The sequence below is a fragment of the Wasmannia auropunctata genome, unplaced genomic scaffold (genome assembly GCF_000956235.1).
Source record: "Wasmannia auropunctata unplaced genomic scaffold, wasmannia.A_1.0 LD334186.1, whole genome shotgun sequence".
Classification (NCBI taxonomy): domain Eukaryota; kingdom Metazoa; phylum Arthropoda; class Insecta; order Hymenoptera; family Formicidae; genus Wasmannia; species Wasmannia auropunctata.
Window position 1 is genome coordinate 327479 of NW_012028704.1, and position 21875 is coordinate 349353.

General features: G+C 40.2%; 2 protein-coding genes across 4 annotated transcripts in view; one reads left to right on the forward strand and one right to left on the reverse strand.

The window, feature by feature from the left end:
• LOC105459480 overlaps positions 1-6080 on the forward strand; it is a 19865-nt gene extending 13785 nt beyond the window's left edge. For 2 of the 3 annotated variants that reach the window (XM_011705567.1, XM_011705568.1), the window contains 7 exons: positions 297-484; positions 1129-1412; positions 2393-2836; positions 3206-3409; positions 3750-4000; positions 4089-4219; positions 4762-6080. In XM_011705567.1, coding sequence (XP_011703869.1) covers positions 297-484; positions 1129-1412; positions 2393-2836; positions 3206-3409; positions 3750-4000; positions 4089-4219; positions 4762-5894 — 2635 coding nt within the window. In that variant the 3' untranslated portion in view covers positions 5895-6080. The remainder of the gene's footprint in view (positions 1-296; positions 485-1128; positions 1413-2392; positions 2837-3205; positions 3410-3749; positions 4001-4088; positions 4220-4761) is intronic. The other variant, XM_011705569.1, reaches the window with a different exon arrangement.
• LOC105459482 (phytanoyl-CoA dioxygenase-like) overlaps positions 1-21875 on the reverse strand; it is a 121307-nt gene that overhangs the window by 33081 nt on the left and 66351 nt on the right.

A 21875-nucleotide genomic window follows, 5' to 3' on the forward strand; every position in this document is an offset into this window, starting at 1 on the left:
TATATATATATATATATATATATATGCCAGTTATTAAATATCTTACGTATAAATCTTCGATATGCGATTCCTTTTTAATTACTCGTACCTATGTACCGCTAGTATATCGCTTAAGAGTTAAGGTACCCATGCGCACATCACGATAGATTTTCACACAACTTAACGCAACATATACTCGTATGATGATCGATTACACGTATCAAATTCGTTCATGGCTGTCATATATTTACATTCCAAGCCATATAGAGCGCGTTATAGCGAGGAAGCAGCGGCTCAACTTAATCTTTTCTGTGTAGCTCCGAAATAGGATACGCCGGTTCACCACCGAGGGAGGTGCTCACGAGGGGACGGAGCATAGACTCCGTGGACAGGCCTTTTCATCCTAGCGACTGGGTGGATGTCAATCTCGAAGTGCCCAGTCCGCCCAGAATGAGCTCGATCGTCGACACTAGTCTACGTCCCGCTGCCACACCTATGTTCAGCTGTAAGCTCACAATTTATCGTCAGATTGTCCGGCAATCGTTAGATCGTTACGAGTACGAGTCGAAAACGCGAGTCGAAACAAAATGAAATTACGGCGCGGCGCGTAGCGGAATCTAAAACGCATTAAGAAAGATGAAAGGTATCTAATTAAAATTTTTTAATGAACGCGACTCGTGAAACAAGCGCAGTTTAAGAGAATTAAAGACACGATGAGATTGAATATATAGAAATTACGTCGTGACGTCGCGTAAAATTGCTGGCCGTCTGTGCGCGTAATATTGCTACCTTTCGTCTCGTACGGAACGCAATTTCAAGTATCTGGTTATGAAGCCGTAACTGCAGGACTGGCAGGACTCTCGCAAATTTAACCGTCAGCGTGCGGCCCTCTCTTCCGTTTCTTGTCCGAACGTAAGCCGTAAGCCCGCATAATTTATCGCTACACTATGTAGATCTTTAACGAGTCGCGTTAACGTTGCAACGATGACGCGGGTAACGACCACCGATATTGTTAGGCATTATTAAAGTCGTTAAAGTCGTTCAATCTGCATGCTACAGGCATCGTTGTATCGGACAAAATAGATACACCGAGCGCGCGCCGCGCGGTAACCGCGTCGTTTATTCGTTTATAAATGTATATCGCCGCAGGTGCCAATCTGAAGGACATCACTCCTGTGCCACCTCCGAGACGAAAAAAGAGAAACAGGAGCAGCAGACCCTTGCCGCCGAAACCGGACGAGATTCCTGAGAACGTGACCAATAATTTGAGACGCAGCGATACGAGCGAGGAACCGTTATATTTGTCGGTCAGATCGCCGAAGACGAGTAGCAACGACCAGAACGGTGAAGTCGAGACGCGGGGAATGGGAAAGACCTGTACGGAAGATCCGAAGCATGACGGTCGAAGGACGAAAGAGATTTACGAACATAAGGCGAGTTAGCTCATCGTAATTGACATATTTCAAGTTATCCAAAGCCAGCGAATCAATGCCATATTATCGCATTTCGATATAGCACAATTTTTATATTTCAAACAGCTTACTTATTAGATTATTCTTATATTCGCTAATTTTGATAAACAATGTAAATCACATGTGCTATTCACATTGTGTACAGATACATGACATTATTGATTGTATGAAATACAATTTGTATTTTTAGTGAAACTTGTCTGTCCAGTTTTAATCGGCACAGAATTCGTAGAAACATAAATCAAACGCGGACGCGTATATATCACGCATATCTAATATTATTAAATGTTATCGCGCTTAAATTATCTCGTTATTTGATAAAGAAATTTGGCAATCAAAGAAAATGATTAATCTTAAATGCTTTGTATAACTTGTAATAAATTAAAAATGAATAACTTTAATTATTTAAAATATCATATTATTATCACAAATTTGGAGCGACTGTTTTATTTACCTATTTATTATACTAGCATTACAGACGAGCGTCTCGCGCGCGTTATTTAACGTTTTTCACTTTTTACTATATTTGCTATGCCTACACTCTGTCAAGTACTCCTCAGTACACACAACTGTTAAAATATGCCATGACAGCCGCTCACGAAGTAACCGCTGCGAGACAACCAATTCAGCATTGCGGAAAAGAGAGAACAATACTTCGAGAGATGCGAGATATCGATGTCATGCCTTTTTTTAGACAGAGAGAGAAAGAGAAGAGAGAATCCAAAAATTTAAGAAGAAAATTACACGTTGCAATGTGAAACTTTTCATACTTAATTTGCTCAAAATTATATCGATAGATCAATTCATTTTTGCACAGCATCGTCTAATTTATAAGAAGGAAATAAAAAGCAAAAAATATATGCAGCGTACTATTAGAAATTATGCTAATCTCGAATCCCTTGTTCGACTTCGATAACGAAAGTAATGACTTCCTTCGATAGGTTAACGGTACCGGAAGGATAATATCCAGCGAGGTGGTTTCTGGCAAGAGAACGCCCGCCGACAAGAAAACTTCGAGGGCTTCGGAGTCGGGCCACCATCACCGGAAAGTTCTCGAGAACGAGGAATACGAGAGATTCGCCCGGAATCAGTCGATCAAGGACTCTTCGACTCCTAATCGCCAGGACAGACGGAAGTCGAAGGAGCTCGAGAGGCGGATCAGGGATTCCTCGAGGGACGACGACAGACCGGAAGTAAATACAAGAACGAAGAACTACAGCACCGTTAGCTTGCCGAATTACGATGAGTTGGACGTGTCTAGGCATCCTGCGAAAGACGCGACGAACGACGAGGAAAGTGTGGGAGAGAAAATGAAGTCAAAGAGACCCGTCAGATGCAGCACTGTCTCGCTTCCGGCCGAATCTTTCCTGTCGCCTTTTTCTGAGGTTTAGTGCAATCATTTTCCACCATTTTATTTCATTGATAGAAATTTTGAAAAATCGAGCTATTTATTAAAAAATATATATATGTAACGATTGGATAAAAACGGTTATCGTTGCACAATTTTTGGATTATAATTATACAATTGTCATTGTATTAAAAAATTTTCAAATTTTCTTTGAACTTGAAGTGGGTAGAAAGTATCTTATGATATTTCATCAAAGAGATATCTAGATAAAGTCATATTTTTTCTATATGTTTTCTCACTTTTCTTTCTATCAACTTTTTAATTTAATTTATTTCGCTGTGTTGACGTACCAAAAGAGTCACAAAATTAATACGATGATTACACTTGTGTTATTTCTCGATTATAGAAAACAAGTGTATGTCTGGAAGACTACATCCCGCGACGTGGCAGCATCGAGCACCTATCGCTGTATCAAGTGCTGGGGAAGTTGGGCTCCAGCGAGAATGAGGTCACTGGCGGCGGATTCATGAAGTACGATCCGAGTAAATTGGAGGATTGGGATCTCAGTGACATCAGTAATTGCGACTCGAACCAACGTTTCTCTGTCGAGGTACGTTTACAAAGCGAGCCGCGTTGAAATCGATATTAAGCTCACGCCCGTTAGCGCTAGTATTCCAACAAAGAAACTAATCGTATTAAGAAGTGTATCTTCGCTTTCGCGAAAGCAGATATACGTAGATTTGGAATATTTACAAATTTCTTTTTATCACGGGACATTGCGCCGTTCTGATTAGGAAATAATTAATTTCTTTTAGTGTATACCTCTTAACCGATTACTATCTCTTAACAGATTACTATCACTTCTGCGCAATGTAATTAAGTGGTACAAATATTTTCATACAAAGTAAAAAAATACGCAATATTTGTATACGTTAAATAATGGATTATAGAATACGCCGCGGATTGAAATTCATAACGATGATCCTGCGAAAAGTGGACTTTCCGAGGGTGTAGATGTTGTCGATTACTCGCGAAATGACGAAGCCGGGCAAACCGAGTCGACTGAGATGAAAATCTCGTGCGTTCAAGATATGACTTCATCGTTGCAGAAACCCGAATCTTTCGGCAAGATAGCATCGCCGATAATCGATTCCGACAAAGAATCAAAGTATTCTGATGATTGGCTAACAGACCAAAACAGGTACCGAGATTAATACATATTCTGCGCAAAATTGTGTACATTTTACAATTAGAAGATTAATGCGTAACATGCGATCAATTGATTTCAGATCGTTAAAATATTTCGATCCTCCTAAGATGTCGGAGATCTGTCAAGTCTCACCAACTTGCGAGTTAGCAACCTCGCCAGTTCGTAGAGAACCATTTTTTCTAAACGAAGAACTTCATCGTTCGGCTTTTGGTAAATATTTACGATAATTAAATACAAAGATCGAACATAAAAGTACTACAGATCTGTAATATGCACATAATTAAAAGGTCTCAATTAATATATTAAAAATTCATTTTATAGTTTATTGGCTTAAAATTAACGCTAAAAATTGATTTATATTATAATATTTTGAAATGATCTAATAATTCAATTAAGTAATTTAATTTCCAATTTTTAATCGATAAATGATCTTAATTGATTGTAAATTCTCTTAACTTTTCGACATTTTATCGCAATCTCCTCGTTTCAAAGTTCCCTAGAAAACGATTCGAAACGAATCTCAGTCCAGGGAAAAAGTGACGATGAGTGAAATTCTTCTCCCTATTTACAAGAAATCGTCGGCTATGTAAACCAAATATATGTCCGACCGCAACTTCCGCGCCCTTTCCCATCCCATGCACTTATTCGCTCTTGGATTCTATCCCGGTCGGTCGGGTAATCGTCTAGAGTGTAGAAGGTACCCAACTATTCGCGTACGTGACTAGTTAAACCGCGGACGTTCCATTTGGCAGATACGATCGAAGGGTCCTGCAGGAACGGCGCCGTCATCCGGGAATCCGATCGATCCGACCAATCGAGGCTGATCTTCGGCCGTAGCCTGTCGAACGAGAGCGAGCCGTACGACGATCTGTACGAGTCGAAGGAGTTGCGTGCACATTCCGACGTAACGAACAAGTTAATCAGAACGATATCGGAGGAGTCGCTGCCGCAGGAGATGCTGGAGGGAGTCGACGAGGAGATTGTCGACTTTTTCGATGAGAAGCTGGCCAAGGATGCGACGAACAAATTGAAGAAGGATTGCCAGGATCAGCGGGTAAAGACGCCACCGCCGAGTCCGGAGCCAAAGATCAAAGCCCAGATTCTAGACAATGATCATTCGACCTTGCTGAAGGTTTTAAACGACGAGGTAGCCGACGGAAGTAATCTCAGTTCGATGACGCCAAGCCTCACCGAGCTGGAGGCAGCGCTTTCGGATATGTTGGAGAAGGAGGATCAGCCCGATGAAATTATGAAGCGAGAGAGCACGAGCGAGGAATGCAAACAGACTCCTGTGGAGAAGCTTCTCGAGCCGGAAATCGTACCCGTGGAGAAGCACAATGCGATCGACAGAAATGTGTCGGATCAATGTCGTTCAATTAACGATGACATTCTAGTCGATAGTACGCCTGAGAATAAGACAGATCGATTGTCCGTGTCTTCAGAACAACCCCTTGGAGACACGATGTCGACACCGAAGAAAAGAAAAGTGTCGTTCTGCGCCTGGGAAGAGAAGGTCATGATGGACGTCGATTTGGAAGATGACGAGAAATCGCCGCATAATGAAACGTCACAAAATTTAGACGAGGCGACGGGCCCTGATTTTAAGGATTCTGTCGTTAAGTCGGAACTGAGATCAAGCACTGATTTTTTCAAAGGCATCGCAGCTGATGCAAAAGATAGAAGTAGTGCAGGCTCTGTAGGAGAAGCGCCCGAGAAGCCTAGTAGATTGTTTCAAAACGTGGAAGACTTAGCGGAGGATTTGGAACAAATTCCTACACCGCCACGAAGGAAGAACAAAAGTTTAAGTGTTACGAAGGAATCAGTCAAAATTATAGACAATTATCACGAAAATCCCGATTCTGGTCCCAATGACAGACTCATTTAATAATTTCAGATTACGTAATCTCTCGTAATCTTTCCGCTGTTATGTGATTGTACGCGACAATATGATCCTACAATGTTTGTGCCACATGAATTGTTAATATGTTTAATACATTAATTCATAATCGTTATAAGCTATTAACCATATGTAAAATTAATAATAAAAAATAAAGAAAAAATATAACACATACATTGCTATTTATATGTAATTTATGTCTACTTTTAATAAAAACATCGATTATTATATGTATTTTATGTATTATACAGATTGTCACAAAATTATAAATATAAAAATTTGAGATTGCGTTGTAGGTTAAATCTAATAAATATTTTTCTTCTAAATGACTAAAGATAAATTGTCATCCGCGAATAAGCTTTATTGAGAGTGAATAGTCTTTATTTTTATATTTTAATATTAAGAAACTTTACTTGAGCAAAATTTTTACATAATATTTAATTATTCAATATTCAATATTGAAGGAATAACAAAATATAAAAGAAAAAATTCTTAGCTCAATGTTTATGTTTTGCTAAGAAAGCTTTAAATTCGTCTAGCAATACGGAAGAAAATTTGATAATTTTTATAACGTACATAAAACTTAATATCATCTTTCGACGCATAAAAGTTATGCGCACAATACGACGAAGATAAATTAAGTTCCGAAAACAAGCAGTACACTTTATGATATACACTCTATGATATACACTCTGATGATATAAAAATCAAGCAATATAGGATACAAAATTTCCCTGACTGATAAGCAATGCTTTTATTTTTCCTCTGATGCTGTGTTGGGTAACTTGGATTTGAAAAATATTTTCCATGCAACGCAAAAGAAATCGAGTTGTCTCCCGTTAGATCACATGGAGAGGCAAATATTTTCCTATACGATCGTAACAGAGAGAACAAATAATCAGATCTCTGCAAATTCTTGATAAATATACACGCCCTATGTTGACGTTGCATCTTTTCCCCTCGATTATGTTCTACATACAATAATTAAATGCATTCGAATAATCTAAAAAAGTGACGAAAATTCTCTGTTTCTAATAAATCTATTTCTCATCGCGATTTTTGAAATAAATTCGTTACATGAGAAATTACATAAGATCGATTATTATGTCTCATATATTTATAAAAATCATTTTGTTTTTATCTAGAGTATTTAGATTTTAAAACATTTTTCTCTGAAAATCATTTTTTTTCGATTCTATAATTATTTTTTGCAAAGTTATACATATTTATATTTCTTCATGTTTTGCATCGATTTGAATGTTTAAAGTTCTTTTATTTTACTGTTAATTTTGTCTATTCAATGTATTCAAAATTTCGTATCATTTTCCTCTTCATCATACTAAAGAAATATAAGCATTTATTATTAGATAAAGTAGAGAGAAATGTTTTAATAATAAAGTTCCTACAACTCCTAAAAGAACGTTTATCGGAACAGCATTATGCTGATTCGACAAAAGTTGTCAAGTTTTTAATCTTCATGGTCGGCATGCAGGGCATGATCCGCAAGGAGTTACTAAATAAGAAAAAAAAAACAAGAAAACGCGGATCGTGGAAGAAATGAAAGACGAAGTTTCTCATTATGGAAAAGCTTTATGCGAAGACTTCATACCTTAATTTTGTTCACGTTTGAGGGATTAAGTTCTTGTAATATATTGTACCTAGCAAGCTGTATCGCTATATTTCGCTACAAGAAATGAATCTAATGATTGTCATCATATAAGAGCTGTGTGCGGACTTAAGGTTTAGAAAAAAATAAAATAAAGAATTACTCTAGAATATAATAGTTTTCATTATATCCCAAAAATCTGAAAACATCAAATTCATTCTCCTTTATATATTGGTAAAAAAAAAATACTGAAACACTTGTTTTAAATAATGTATAGTCCTTCTCTTTGCGTCATATTTCATTCTAAAGATATGTAATAATATGTAGTAAATATTAATATAACAAATGAAATAATAAAATAGACAGCATTACGCTTCTGTTATTATTAGTGTTGCTGCACTCGTGATAAAAGTTAACACCGATGGTTCGAGCTTCCTTTAATATCGAAGAAACCCTATCTGCGGAGAAGATTGATTTTTCGTCTGCGTCATTATTTCATCGGTCGCCTGTCGAACCGTGTTTAAGGCGTACCGTTCTCCTTTCCGCTACGAGCAGATATCCGCTTACTCATTACCTTTTTAATTATCTCTGGCCGACGGAGCCCTTCTATCGTAGTGCGTTTAACGGACCGTCCTTAATCGTTTTAAGGGCTCGTAATGTTACCAAGAACAGGGAAAGCCCTTCAGATCATGATACAAGATTGTGTACGTGCGTAATATACAGTTTTATAAAGTTGAAAGCAGTTTTTGATGATATAATTTGTATACGTTATCAATCAGTAATTGCTCAATACTTGGTGAAAATTTTGATAAAGAAGATAATTTGCATGTGCAAATTCTTAAAAATTTCCAAATAACTTTTTTTATTATGAATGTATAAACATTCATTTAAAATATCTACGAAAAATCGACTCGCATAAATATTTTGCGTGAAAATTTTATCAGAAAATACATTAAAAATTATTACGAATATATTATGATGGAAAATAAGAAAAATAGATGAAAATAATATATTTGATTGTAAATCGTTAATAAGTCGAAGCAAAAATCGAAAAGTTCTAATCTGTACTTTTAGGAATTCCGTGCCTGTACGAGTTCCATGAGCGGTTTGAAAAGTTTAAAGCTTCCGAGAGACGACAAATCTGGGAAAACTGTGGTCCGATCGCTCTTCGTGTTCCCGAGTATTCCCAATGCGGTTTGAAATTAGCACGAACGGATTATAAGACCTGGCTCTGTTCGTGACACTTCTATTAGTGGCGTGGAAAGAAGAAAATTCAGCTCTCTTCTCTTCTCTCTCTCTTTTTCTCTCCCCCTCTCCTCTATTTCTCTTCCTCTTTCATCACAAAGTCAGTACGCGTGCGGCCCGTTTCCTTCTGACGTGATGCATTTTGTAAGAACTCATTTTCGTTGAGCTTCTCTAGATTCGTTTCCTGAGATAACGCAACAAGCCACTAATCCAAATTTTTTTCACATTACGGATGAGTAAAGAATGTGCAGGAAAGGTGAAAATCTCGGTGTAAATCTCGGCTTGTAATGAAAGCACTCTTTGTAATGAGCAAAAAAAATATTTGCAAAGATTAAAGCGTTAAAGACCAACGACAATTGATTGGAAAAATATAGTAAACATCCAATTGGAATTATTTATGCAAATGACTTAGCGAAAAAGACACTCACTCGGAATACAGTTTGAGAGCCGTCGTAAAGTATTTTTTGCAGCGGCTTACGGCGAGCACACAGCCAACACGATGCGCGCCAAAGTCAATTGCCACGATAAGGACAAGACAATGTGACACTTTGTCGGAAGGACTTAAGCTTAATCTCCAACGAGGTAAGTCCGTCTTAGAATGTACTTAGAGTAGGGTGCGCGGTGGTCCAACTAGAGACTCTCCAAGTAGATATCTCTTCCGAAGTATCTGATATCGCGACGCTTCCCCATGCAATAGCCTATGTTTCTGAGTGCCAAAATAATGACAGACGGCCGTAGAATTTGAAATTTGTAATCTTAGTAATCGATATGCAGAGCATGATCCATAAGGAGAAGCTGTCAAAAAAGAAAAAACAAGAAAATGCGGAAAGAAGTGAAAGACAAAGTTTCTTGTTATAGAAAAGCTTTAGGTATGCGAAGACTCTACTCGCATTTCAATCTTATTCACTTCTGAGGAATTCTTGCACAAGTTCTTACAACATATATTGCTACATTTTGTCACAAGTTGTTTAATAATATCATCAAAATAACTCGCTATGAAAAAGTTATTATATTTGGCAGAATACTGAGTTCAGATTTAGACACCAAGATATTATTCGAGAAGAGACATAATTCGATATTACAGTCGAACGATCGTATCGTCAGAGCATTGATTGTAATATCGAAAATTACTTATTAGAATCAATAGTGCTTTTGAACTGGAGCCAGATTCGTTATAATCAAGAGCAGGGATTTAAGGTATTAAAACTTGGCGAACGGGAATCTTCAGAATACCGCCTGAATGTTCCTCCCTCCTACTGGTTATCACGACATGCTCGATAGGATTTCGAATTTTCGTGCGGCATCCTGCCGAGGTATACGTCGCGCATAAAAGGGGTTAAGCGAACAGCACAAGTCAGCTTTAAGCAGCTGGATTTATGGACTCCGACAACTATTTAGATAAGCGGAATGAAGAGAGGGAGACGATCTCGGTTTTTGTCCCAGCGGTAGGCGTCGGTGATCCTCCCACTTGGCGCCGTATACTTGGTGCGGCTCGAACGAACGCGGAGACGGACGGGGGATATCCGCGGCCTCTCGGAAAATATTCGGCATGGAGGACAACGGAATTCGCCCGGAGCTTGGGTCGGCGCGACGCTGGCACGGTATTTCGACTTAATTAGTTTTTCGTCCGCGGATAATCCGCGGTCGCAGCGATTTGTCATCCGGACCCCGAAGTTTACGCTCACGGAGAATTAAGGCACGAGAACCGGGAGAAGAGGGAAAGAAGAGAGAGAAAGAGAGTGAGAGAGGATGTGGTGTTCCGGCCAACAAGATTAGGGCGATATTTAAACGAGGAGGAGAGTAGTCCCGGCACCCCTCAAGGCTTCTGTCGTAAGACCCGACTCAAGGCAAGTTCGCGGAGGATTCGTTTTATCGTTCGCCGTATAATTTGAGAATGTCGCCGGCCAAGGAACTACCAAAGTGGCTTAAATCTTTAGGCCGCGTGTTGGATCCACGATAAGGGAACTTTCGGAGGTTCCTGTTTACCGGTCACTCCAGTAGAATGATACTTCGTTTATCTATTCCATCCCGCTGATGTATTCCCCTACGAATGCAATTTAGAGACAAAACAGCCACTCAATTAATCTCCAACTAAATGACAATCACGCGGTAATCCACTGAATAACGCGATCTGGATTTAATTATAATCGCTATAAATGCGCGGGCAATTGTTATTGTAATTGCTCGATTATCGAAATTTGCAATAGATTAAAGATGCTGGCGGGCTATAGAGAGATAGCCCGTTATATGTAATATCCATTTAGTTTATTGAGCAAATAGCTGGGATTCTAGACAAACCAAACTACTTTAATAAGCATTTAATGATATAATATATATGATACAAATCGTGTATAAAGGCTTAATATAAGTTTGTAGTCGGCTACATATTGGAGAAAAGGAAAAGCGCGAATGCGCCTTCAGTATCTTCCTTCCAAGTATTAAACTGCTCGTAAAAGAGCTTTTACGCGATCAGACTTTCGCAATGAAACTTTGGGTCGCGGAATCGATCGAGCCGCGTCGCTGTAAAGGGTCCTCGTAAAGTTTTCTCCAAATAATTTCGTAAAATAGTGGATCTCCTTTTTTTTCATAAGAGAATCTCGTTTTATGAGACTGCAAAGAGCGCTCGGCGAGGGACAAAGTTCATTTCGAAATATCACCCGAAATTTTATGAAAATCTTTTTTACATAATTCTCAAATAATTAGCAAATTACATTATTGCTTTGCCTTTACTTTACGTTGACCAGAATATAAATAAAAATAAGAAGTATAACAAAATCACTTACGTTATTAATATACTTTTTAACAAGGCCGCATTGCAGCAATAGCTTTAAAATGTATGATATTTAATAAGTGAATATATGAGTACCATCTTAAAATTATAGTAGACCATCAAACGATCGTATCGATCGTCACAAGTAACATCTTGTGAGTGAATCGGCTGATTCTGAATCTCATAAGCAGGCGATTTACATAAGTGCGGGTGCGCAATAAATTTAAAAGGCGACAGCAAAAGAGAGAAAGGGAGGGGGGAGCAACGTATACCTTACTTAACGGAGCATTGCAGAAAAGTCTGGAAAGCTCAACGATGATAGAGGGCTTTGGAAAAATCTAACCCGGCACGCGAAAGAACGGAGCGCGAGCAGAAAAAGGGAGAGAGAAGTGAAAGGAGCTGGAAGAGGAGGCAGCAAGCGGAACGGGCTGCCGTGAACCAAGGCAGTTATGACTTTTTTCTCAAGTCGACCCTCGCCGCGGCACAGCTACCCTCTCCTCCACCCCCGGGGTTTCCTCTTATGCGAATACCGCATTAAGGGACGCACTCAAACTTTTATGGTAGCTCGTGGTGACTGACTTCCCGATATACGCTCAGGCACGACGCGGCATGGCAGTGCCGCCTCTCTCGCGTTTTACCGACTTCTCTCTCGCTCTTTCTTTCGTCCCCGATTACGAGCGTCGCTTTAATTGGACAATATCCACCCCGCGAGAGAGTGGCTCACTCGCGGCACTCGAAGAAATAACGAGCAACCCGCGTTAATTAGAACATTACTTTAATTTCGTCGGACGACGGATAGGCGACGAGTTTTCATAACATGAGGGACGGTTGCATAGAGAGAGAGGAAAAGAGAAACACATTTACGTATTGTATAATAACATATTCTACGTATTTCTATGACGTGGACATCTAATTACGTATATTTGCAATTCAATTTCTTTCTCTTTTACAGATATCATACAGAGTATTCGGTGAAAGATGCACTTGACGTACATAAATATTATACTTTGTCCAAAACTAAAATAACTTTTTATAAAAATATTGAGATACGGGTCGCTGTCAATAGAAAAAAGAATTTTGGTGAATTATGTTTTATGAGAATAAATGACAAAACCTTATTCTTTGACTAATATTTACGATCTTTTGTTTAGCTGCAGAATATTTACTTGGAAATATAAAGATAATATAAAATTTTAAGCATTAGAAACGCGGGAATAATGTCCAATTAAATTTTGGTAGAGAAAAGATAATTCAGCTTTCAACAAGGAGTATTTTATCGTGTTCGCTAAATGTGTTTATTATCGAATAACCTGCGCTGCGCTGTACAATATTTCATTAGCATTACGAGTCTACCGGTGCGATATGTTTTTGTTTTCGCTATTAAAGCATCGCGTTTAAATGTAAAATTAAATGGCCGCGTGTTTTGCTGACTACAACGTTTTGATCAGCAGCCAGAGTTTTGCGGCTTCCTTCAATATATATTCAGTGACTGGCATTCAACAATGTATATCGCATTTCATCAAGTTTCGCTTAAATTAACACGCGTCGGATCGCATTCCTATATGTTATCGCGTTACTACGAAAAAACCTCTCTCCGCCTCATCCGCAATTCAATCCTGCAATAATCCCCGCGGTTTCCTAATCATCGCAATGAACGAACAGAACGGGGATCGACGTACGCGTCAGCTCTCTGAATGTTTCAGGCTATTGATTTAAATGTAGAAAATTGTTAGTCCGGGGGGCACGTTTCTGCCAGACTACGTGCCGAATGGGTGATGAGCGGGAGGCGGGAACGCGGCACAAGTGTCAAATTAATCACCTCGTAATACGCACTTAATACCGGCACGATCGATTGGAACGGATGAAAAGTGGGACAAGAACCATATCCCCCGCGAGCTCCTGTCAATCGGCAAACACTGTAGCTACGAGTAGTATTAAATCGGCTCGTGCAGACACCAGAGCTGGCGCAGGAACCGTCACGATTCCGTGCTCGGTTATAGTTCACTCGTATAGGTATTTCTCTATATATACGCTCTCGTTTATTAAATTTATTGAATCATCGTGATGGATTTAATTGGACAACTTCGTTTACTCTCCACGGACGTATACAGAATCTTCTCTGCAGCTCCGTCTCATTTCACAACATTATTACGCGATTTGCGCGATCATTTGAACATTTCAAATACTCGAACATTTCTCGATAAAAACCGCCAATTGCAAATTCTCATCCCTGCGTATGTGTCGCACCATTTTGCAACAATATTTGCAAACGTTATCTACGATATATTAACGGCTGTTGCGTTAATCGATAAATAGCTGCCGAAATGATGTGCTCGTAAGCCGCGGCGGGATTGCAAAGCGACTCTAATTTCACGGTGCCGGCGTGTCGATCAATTTACACGTGTATATGAGTATTCCACTCGGCCGTAAAATAGTACAATAAACATCACGATAAATTTAAATGCAGCTATATATTTCTATTCAAGCGGCTCGTAAATTTATTTCCTCAGGACGACGCAAATTCGGAACGCCGTTTAAATATGCTTTATGAACACGGGCGCGGCCGGCCGACCGCGGATTTTATCTCCGCGCTGCGAGAAAGTGTGCGCCAGTACGGGCTTCCGCCGTAATTGTAGAAAATTTTCTGCTGTTACCGGTGTAAAACGATAAAATGGTATCGCGTGGAATAAAGTTCGCGCGCGGCGTCTGGCGATGACATTACAAACGTATGTCCGCGTTGCCTTGTAAACACGCAAGCCGGCGCATTTTATTCCACGTATGCATTATTCTTTGGGCCTTTTTCAATCTCTGCAGTTTCCGTAGCAAAATCACAACCGAAGGACGGTCACGTTTACGGTCGATTATATTTGTATGAAACTGACAAAATAATATTTTTTATCTTCTTTTTTTTACGTCATGGAAAATCAGTAATGTTAACAATCGAAAAAATTCAATTTAACTAATTCTTTGCCGTAATTTCTAGATAAACGTCATTAATTGTAAGTAAAGCAATAACAAAATTTTAGTTTGCCGAATATTCACGCTCCATCGCACTTTATTTCTAGGAAACGTACAGTTCCCGAAAGGATTCGTTCAAATGAAGTATTGATTCTGCAGGCCAGAAATGCAAAACATTAAGCGGGTTCATGTCCTTCCTCGCGGGATCTCTAAAATTCCGCGGCACGTTTTCAACCCCTTTTCTTTTCTCTTTAACAGCTTATCTTTTTGTTCTGTTATTCGCCATCCATAATGCATTATTCAATGCTCGGTGCTTGTTTTACGGTACTGCCGTTTCTGCGATCGATCTCGCGATCTGCCTAAATTATTGCACCACTAAGTCGTCCCGAGCCAATTAGAGATTAACAATCGGTATCTTCATTTGTTTGTCACGTTTCTTTATGAATTTATTTTTCTATTCTTTGCGCAAATTTCGACACTCTGAAAACTCGATTGCATAAAATATGAACAAAAAGATTGGAATGTTAAATGTTAATTGGAATGTTTACAAAAAATTTAAAAGAAATTCGCCACGGAATAATATTGTGCATTATTTTTGCGCTTCATTGAGTTCATGTTCATCGACTGTGTTATCGTAACTCACGAGGTGAAAATCAAATAAAAGAGACGGTAGGGATTTATTCGGGATAAACCAATGACATTCTAATAAGAAGCTCTTGATTCTGCTACTGTTTTAGTTAAGCATCGAAGAAAAAGAAAGCAAAAGGAATATAACACGCAAAGAATAGAGAGAAAGGTAACATAATGGTGTATATAGAGAGACACCAAGATGAGAAAGTACGAGAAAGAGAGAGAGAGAGAGAGAGAGAGAGAGAGAGAGAAGAATGATACCAAAGAGTGTTAGCAGTTATCCGGCAGAAGTGCATTAGCTTTTGTTTGTCGCCCAAAAGGGACGGACCGTGAGTAGACTGGAACTGGATCTCTCGTATGTCGTGAATGGGGTTGTCCTTGCTCCCTTTTGCCGTCTACCCTTATCCATTTTATCCTTCGCTCCCCGTCGCGCTGTTGATTCTCGAAAGCGAACGGAGACGTATCTATATAACCCTGTCGCCTAGATCTTGTTCTTCTCACAGCTTTGCTTTATATTATACGCGTGTCGCCGATAAGTTTCCGTTAGATTTCTCCAGAAGCTTATTATTTGTTTTAAAATGTTGACGATTGGTTAACATTTATTCGTTATTATTTCTCAGTTCATGTCGAATAAATTCCGACAAAGCGGAATTTTAATTTGAGATTTAATTATAAAAAATACGATGAAAGAAATTGTAATTAAAAAATACTACGGGACGGAGGATTAAATGCGATAATTTTGCGTCCGTCAATCGCTGCAACATCCGCAATTCAAACCTCGCGTCGTTTTAATCCGCTCTTTTATCATATTTGCGTCACATTAATATTTTCCAACATTTTCGGTCGGTCACGCATCGTTTTTGCTGTAAAGCGAATCACCGTATAAATCCGCGGCCGAATAATTAGCTATTGTTATTATTCCTGGACACGTGGCTACGAGAGGAACACGCATGCAACACGTCCGCCGGTCGTAGACATCGCGCCCGTTGCCCTCGCGTTCGGGCGCGAGTAGGAAGAAGAACGTACTCGGGGAAGCGGAGAGGGTCGGAGGTCCAGAGAACTTCGGAATTCCGTGTCCTCCGTCGCATACTTGGTCCTAAGTTATGCCCTCATAAACTCGCGTACGGACATACCTACGCGTCTCCAACAGTTCTCTCTCGTGTGCCTCGCCAAGTCGTATCTGTTGCCGTCCACGCGAAACCGTGCAGTACGTTATGTGGGTTACAGAGAAGCTGTAGATGCATCTATCGCGGAACTTTGCCTGGACGCGATCGGGGGGAATATACTGCTACTTATGCACCGAGAACGGTGCCGCGCAAGTTCGCTCGATACGCTTCTAATATAATCCGTTTAACGTACGTCATGAATACGCTATCGACACAGGCGTGTACACAGGAACTCCGTACAAATCTAATTTTTGTCTCATATGAGATCAATATTAACACACTAAAGATAAGCTGATTGCCTTAGATAAATTTGTAAGTAACTATACAAAAGTTGATTTTGTAAGTTTCCTTCTCTTCAATGTTAAATTAAATTATAATCATCTTCCTTCTACGATATTAAGAAAAATTAGAGTTAAAAAATTATTTAAGTATACAGATTAGAAAATTTGTTCCTTACTACATTAATCAATATATCAATTTTTTAGAGATATTCTTTTGCGTTACATATACCACGTTATTTTTGCATACTTTGACGAAAAGGAAAATTAATTCAGTTCGCGTATATTCCACTGTACAAAGCATAACGGAATTTATTATGCGACGAATGCTAATGTAAAATTAGCGAGTGCCGAGAGAGTGCGTTTTCTGCATATATTTAAGATATAATTATACAATTCCGCGCCGGTATAAACATGACTCGTTTACGGAGTAGCGTGCTGTATTCACCTAACCACGTAAGTGCATCCGTTTACGCGAATACGAGAGATTTGCGAGACATAAAGACCTATTTCCGGTGAGAATTTTTATCGTGGGAACGTTGGTGCTACTTTGCCATATGGCTGCAAATCCTGTACATTTCTTGTCACTTTAGCACGAGGAAGAAGGGTGGATATCTTCTTTATGGCGGAAGTATATGTATTTTTCCGCACGAACTCGATGCCCCACAGCGCTTAAGGAATATTATTGTCAACGCATGAAGAAGGAAGACATCTACAATACAATTCGCGTATTCATTTAATTCTAAAACTTTTTTAAGCTATAGAATATTGTTAGATAAATCTTAAGACATTTTCTTTTTTAAAAAATATGAAAAAGAAGATCGCGGAATCGCAACATTAGAGATGATATTGGAAAGTTCTAGAAGTTCTTGAAATATAATTTCGAGTCATTATACAGATTTTCAATATTTTTAAAAATTATTAGTCTCACAATATTTTGTAAAAGATAAAAGAATTTTATACTGAGATTAAAGAATACGGTATACACAAAAAAGCGTACGGAACCCTTGCGTGATAGAATAAAAACAACACGCAATTTTTAAGAGAAACAAGAATGATTTTGTCTCCTTTTGTTAGACACCATATCACGCCGCAAAGAACCTCATGGCTTTCTCACAGAAAAACGTGGCGTTTCAGAGAATTGCTGGGCTATCAGGAAGTTAATACGCAATTATTACAACTGCGTGTCTACTCGGTGGTCTCGAGACTAGCGTTCCCCAACTATAGTCTGCAATAAGTATCTCTCTATTTTTTCGCTCCGCGATCCACCCTTTTTTTCCTTTTGTCGATCCCCTCGAGAAAACGTCGACGGGAGAATACTTTCCCCAGGGAGAGCGTTACGCCAGGAATGCAGAATATTTCCCCGCGTTCGCGCCGCGCGGAGCACGCCGAGTCAGTCAGGTGGAGGAAGGTAGGAAATTATTGGCACGGTCTGGAGTTGACTGGATGTTAATTACTCTATCACTCCACCCACGATCCGCCGGTCTGGTCCTCTTCCCCGGTCGGCTCTCCAGTCGCCGCGCCGCCATCCCTCCCGATCCCTCCTCCCCGCCCTGCCGTTGGTGGCAGCAACTCCTCTCTCGGCTCCGTGTGCCGCACGCTCATAATTATGACGGCCTTGCCTCATAATAAGGTAATTTAAACGCATGACTTAGAAGGCAGTGCGCGGATATCGGTTTAGCGTGTTTCTACCAGTAGTTTCATCGTTTTGCAGGACCAAGTACGACTTTGCACTCTTTACGGTTTATAATTATTACGATAGCTCGTTAACGTCATTCTTGAATTTCTTCTTCTTAAAATACCGCCTTTTTAATATAACGCGCGTATACTAGTTCGATAGCGACGGTTGTATGCATATGCCGTGACAACAACAAAAAAAGTAATTTGTATGATTAATTAACAAAGATGTTAGTAAGCCGCGATTATCGGATTCCCTATTAGACATAAAGTTTAAAAATAAATTAAATATTAAATTTAGTAAAAAAAGAAATCTATCTTTAATGAGATGCCGTTTTGTTTGTCAAATACGTGAAGATTATATCTTGATATTACTTTCCAGATATAAGAAAGTTTTTTATAATCTTCGATATTATTTCGATATTCAGTTTCGATAATATTCCTCAATAATGAGAAAAAAAAAATATAAAAATTATATATTATGGAGCAAAACGTGATGGCGATATTCTCGTCTCCTGGAAGTTGGATTCTTGTCGCGATCGATCGTGGTGCTTCGGTCGTTCCTTAAATCGTGTCTGGAAGATTCTCGAGTCTCAAGGCAAAAGAAAAATGTTTGGTTTGCCTAATGATTGTACTCTCTCGATGCAAGTGCCGGTGATGGTAATCGCGTGGATGTAAAAACTATTACCGAAACATCAACATTAGGTTAACGTCTAATATACGAAGATCCGCTTCTTACGATCCAATTTTTCCAAAGTATTTGTGCAGAAACTAAGTGTCAGTGAACGAGTCAGTTATCTGAAGACATGTCATACTGTGGCAAAGAGTAAATGCGGTAAGATCAATAAGACATTTTTTTAGTATTTAAAAGAACCGGAAAAATACAGCATTATTATTAGAAGAAAAATTGACATTGTTTTTAAATTTAAAAAAATCATATATATTCTTTATATTGTCGTTGCTGTTGCGATTATTATTGAATATATTTTTCTGCGCTGATATAGATGTAATTATATTACTTATTTAAATTGCACAATTTATAGCTATAAAAGTTGACTCTTATCATTTACATAATGCGCGTTTTTGCTCTTTCCTCGAAAATTCAAATTTCCACGATTATTCACAAGTTTTAATGACCTACAGTATACATTTATACAATATTGCACACGTAGAGCACAGTGGATTTTAAACTTGAGAGAGACTTCTTCGTCGCGGCGGTTTTTTTCAGATAGCTTCTAAATAACGAGCGAACTCGACAATTCTGTGTTATCCGAGCGTGGCCGCGTACAGGAAAGAAATAGGAAGAGAAGAGCAGTGTATACGGGGACGTGGAAACGCGCTTTTTCTTTCGCGCGAAAAACGCGCCCCGGCCCCGCGGAGAGTCACTCCGGAAATTGTGAAACGAGCGGTCGGTCCCTCGTTCACCTCACATCTCCCCCCTCCCTTTCGCCCTTTGCCACTCTTGCCCCTCGTTCGCGCACTCGTTTTCTCTCTTCCTCGTCGCTTCCGTCTATCATCTGACGCTCGTTGCACGCGCAGTTTGGCGCTCTTTACGATCAATTACGAGGCCGTAGATTCTCAGACACCTAGCTAAGTGTATAGGGACGATATTTCGAAATGGAAGGGAAACGTCGAGATTGCCGGCTACGGGCTCTTTCGTTTTATACTATCTTTCACTGCGAATACCCTCTTCTCGCGCCGCTACCGCCCGCGCCGCCGCCGCCGCTGCCGATGCCGACGCCGTCCTGCCGCGCGTCTCGCTCCACGTTCGCTCTTTATCTCCTTCTTTCCCTTTTTCTCCTCCTCCTATCCTCGTGGGTATACTCTTTACGAGAAGACGTGTGCACGATGAGAAAAGTAGGGTCTGAACGTATATTAGACGGGAACGGGGCGGTCGATCCGTTATCGGCGAAAAATATTGCGGATCGACCCGGTAGCCGTTTCTCTGTCACCGAATCGAACGTTCGCGTTGTAATTCGCGAACGCGCGGGACGGAGTAATCGTTTTCTTGTTTTCACATTCGTCTCCTTCCACTTTTGGAATTTTCGGTGTTTACGGCGTGATTGATGTTGAAGATTCGCGCGCGAACAAATTTCGAATGAGGACGATTGACAGGCGGACGAATGAGAATCGTGTAATTTCAATTTCATTTCCGTGTAAGCCGCGGTTCTTCTCATCCGAAATAGATTGGAAAGGGACTGCAGTAGTTCAAATAGTAGTTTGAATAGCAATAGAAGCGGAAGACAGAACGTTCGCCGCGAAATGTTCGCACGCGGCGACGACGGTAACGCGATCGTTACCAATCGGTTTCCCATTCTATCGGCCTTAATTACGCAGCCGCAAATATTCTGCGATACGACATCCGCGCGGCGTTCTTAGAGAGAAGCGCGAGGCAAAGACATTTTACATTGCGACGTTACTTCGTTCGACAAGTCTCGTTAACGAGCTCCGACTCCATTGCTGCACTATCCTCCACGCATCTCTTTGCACAGAAGTTTCCGAGCGGTTACATAACTATCCGTTTTAGTAATTAGTAATTAACGTAGTCAATGCACCAAACGAATTATCGCATACGCGAGATCGGAACCGAGGCATGAATAATCGCTCGTGAGGTGAGTAATTGCGAGTACACTTCAATTAACTCCCCGTGACTTCCATTAAAGATATCTAACCGCTCTATTAGAGACGCACACCGAACTCGACATCGACCCGCGAGGTATCAAAGTGCTTTAAGCACTCACACCGGAAATTACCAGATCGCGCATGATGTACATAAATGTCCGGTAAATTATGGCACATGACGCTGTGTAGAAAAACGGGTTTCGCGTTTCGACCAACGATCGACAAAACGTCTCTTTCAACTTTATCGTGCACGCAGACTCGTGCAATTTATATTTCTTTTCCTTCGCCCGGCATTAACAGAACGAGGCAAACGAGAGCACGTTACTTTTATCGGCTACCTCGCAAAATCTGAACGTATCCCCAGTATTCGTGGCACTTCTTAGATACATGAGTGGCGAGAAGTGAACCGTCGCACATCCCGAGAAGATAAAGTCGGTCATTTTTTTTTCTCGCCCGCTGACGCTCTTCCTCCGGCGGGCCGCGCGGGAACGATTGGGGTCCGGCGCAAGGAGGAAGGAAAGTGGACCGCGCTGTTGGTCAAACTAATAAAAGACGGCTTACCGCTCCGCGAAACCGGCTATCCCGCACAGCTTGCGGAAACCTGCGACTTTTGCCCCTAGGGTCGAAGACAAAAGGAAGGAAAGGGAGAGAAATGCCGTTTGAGCGAAAAAGGTCATACGGGCCACGATGCGGTACTGTTGCTGCCGTTGTGGATGGACACGGGAGAAAAGTCGCGCTGAGAATACTCAGAAAGAGATCACGTTGCGTTGGAACTACCAGATGGACGACAAGTGGCAGGCGACAGACAGAGAATTGTGTGACACGGCTGGAAATGATTTTTTTCGTGCGCTCGAGTCGCGATGAATTAAGAGGCGCCTCGTATTCCACGTTTCAATACAGTTGAAACATTTAAATAATCCTGTTTAATCAAATCTCTTTACGTTCTCTTTGCGTAAATAGACACCGCAAAAGCGCTTTTATCTGATCGAAATATACGCACATTAATAATCATTAACA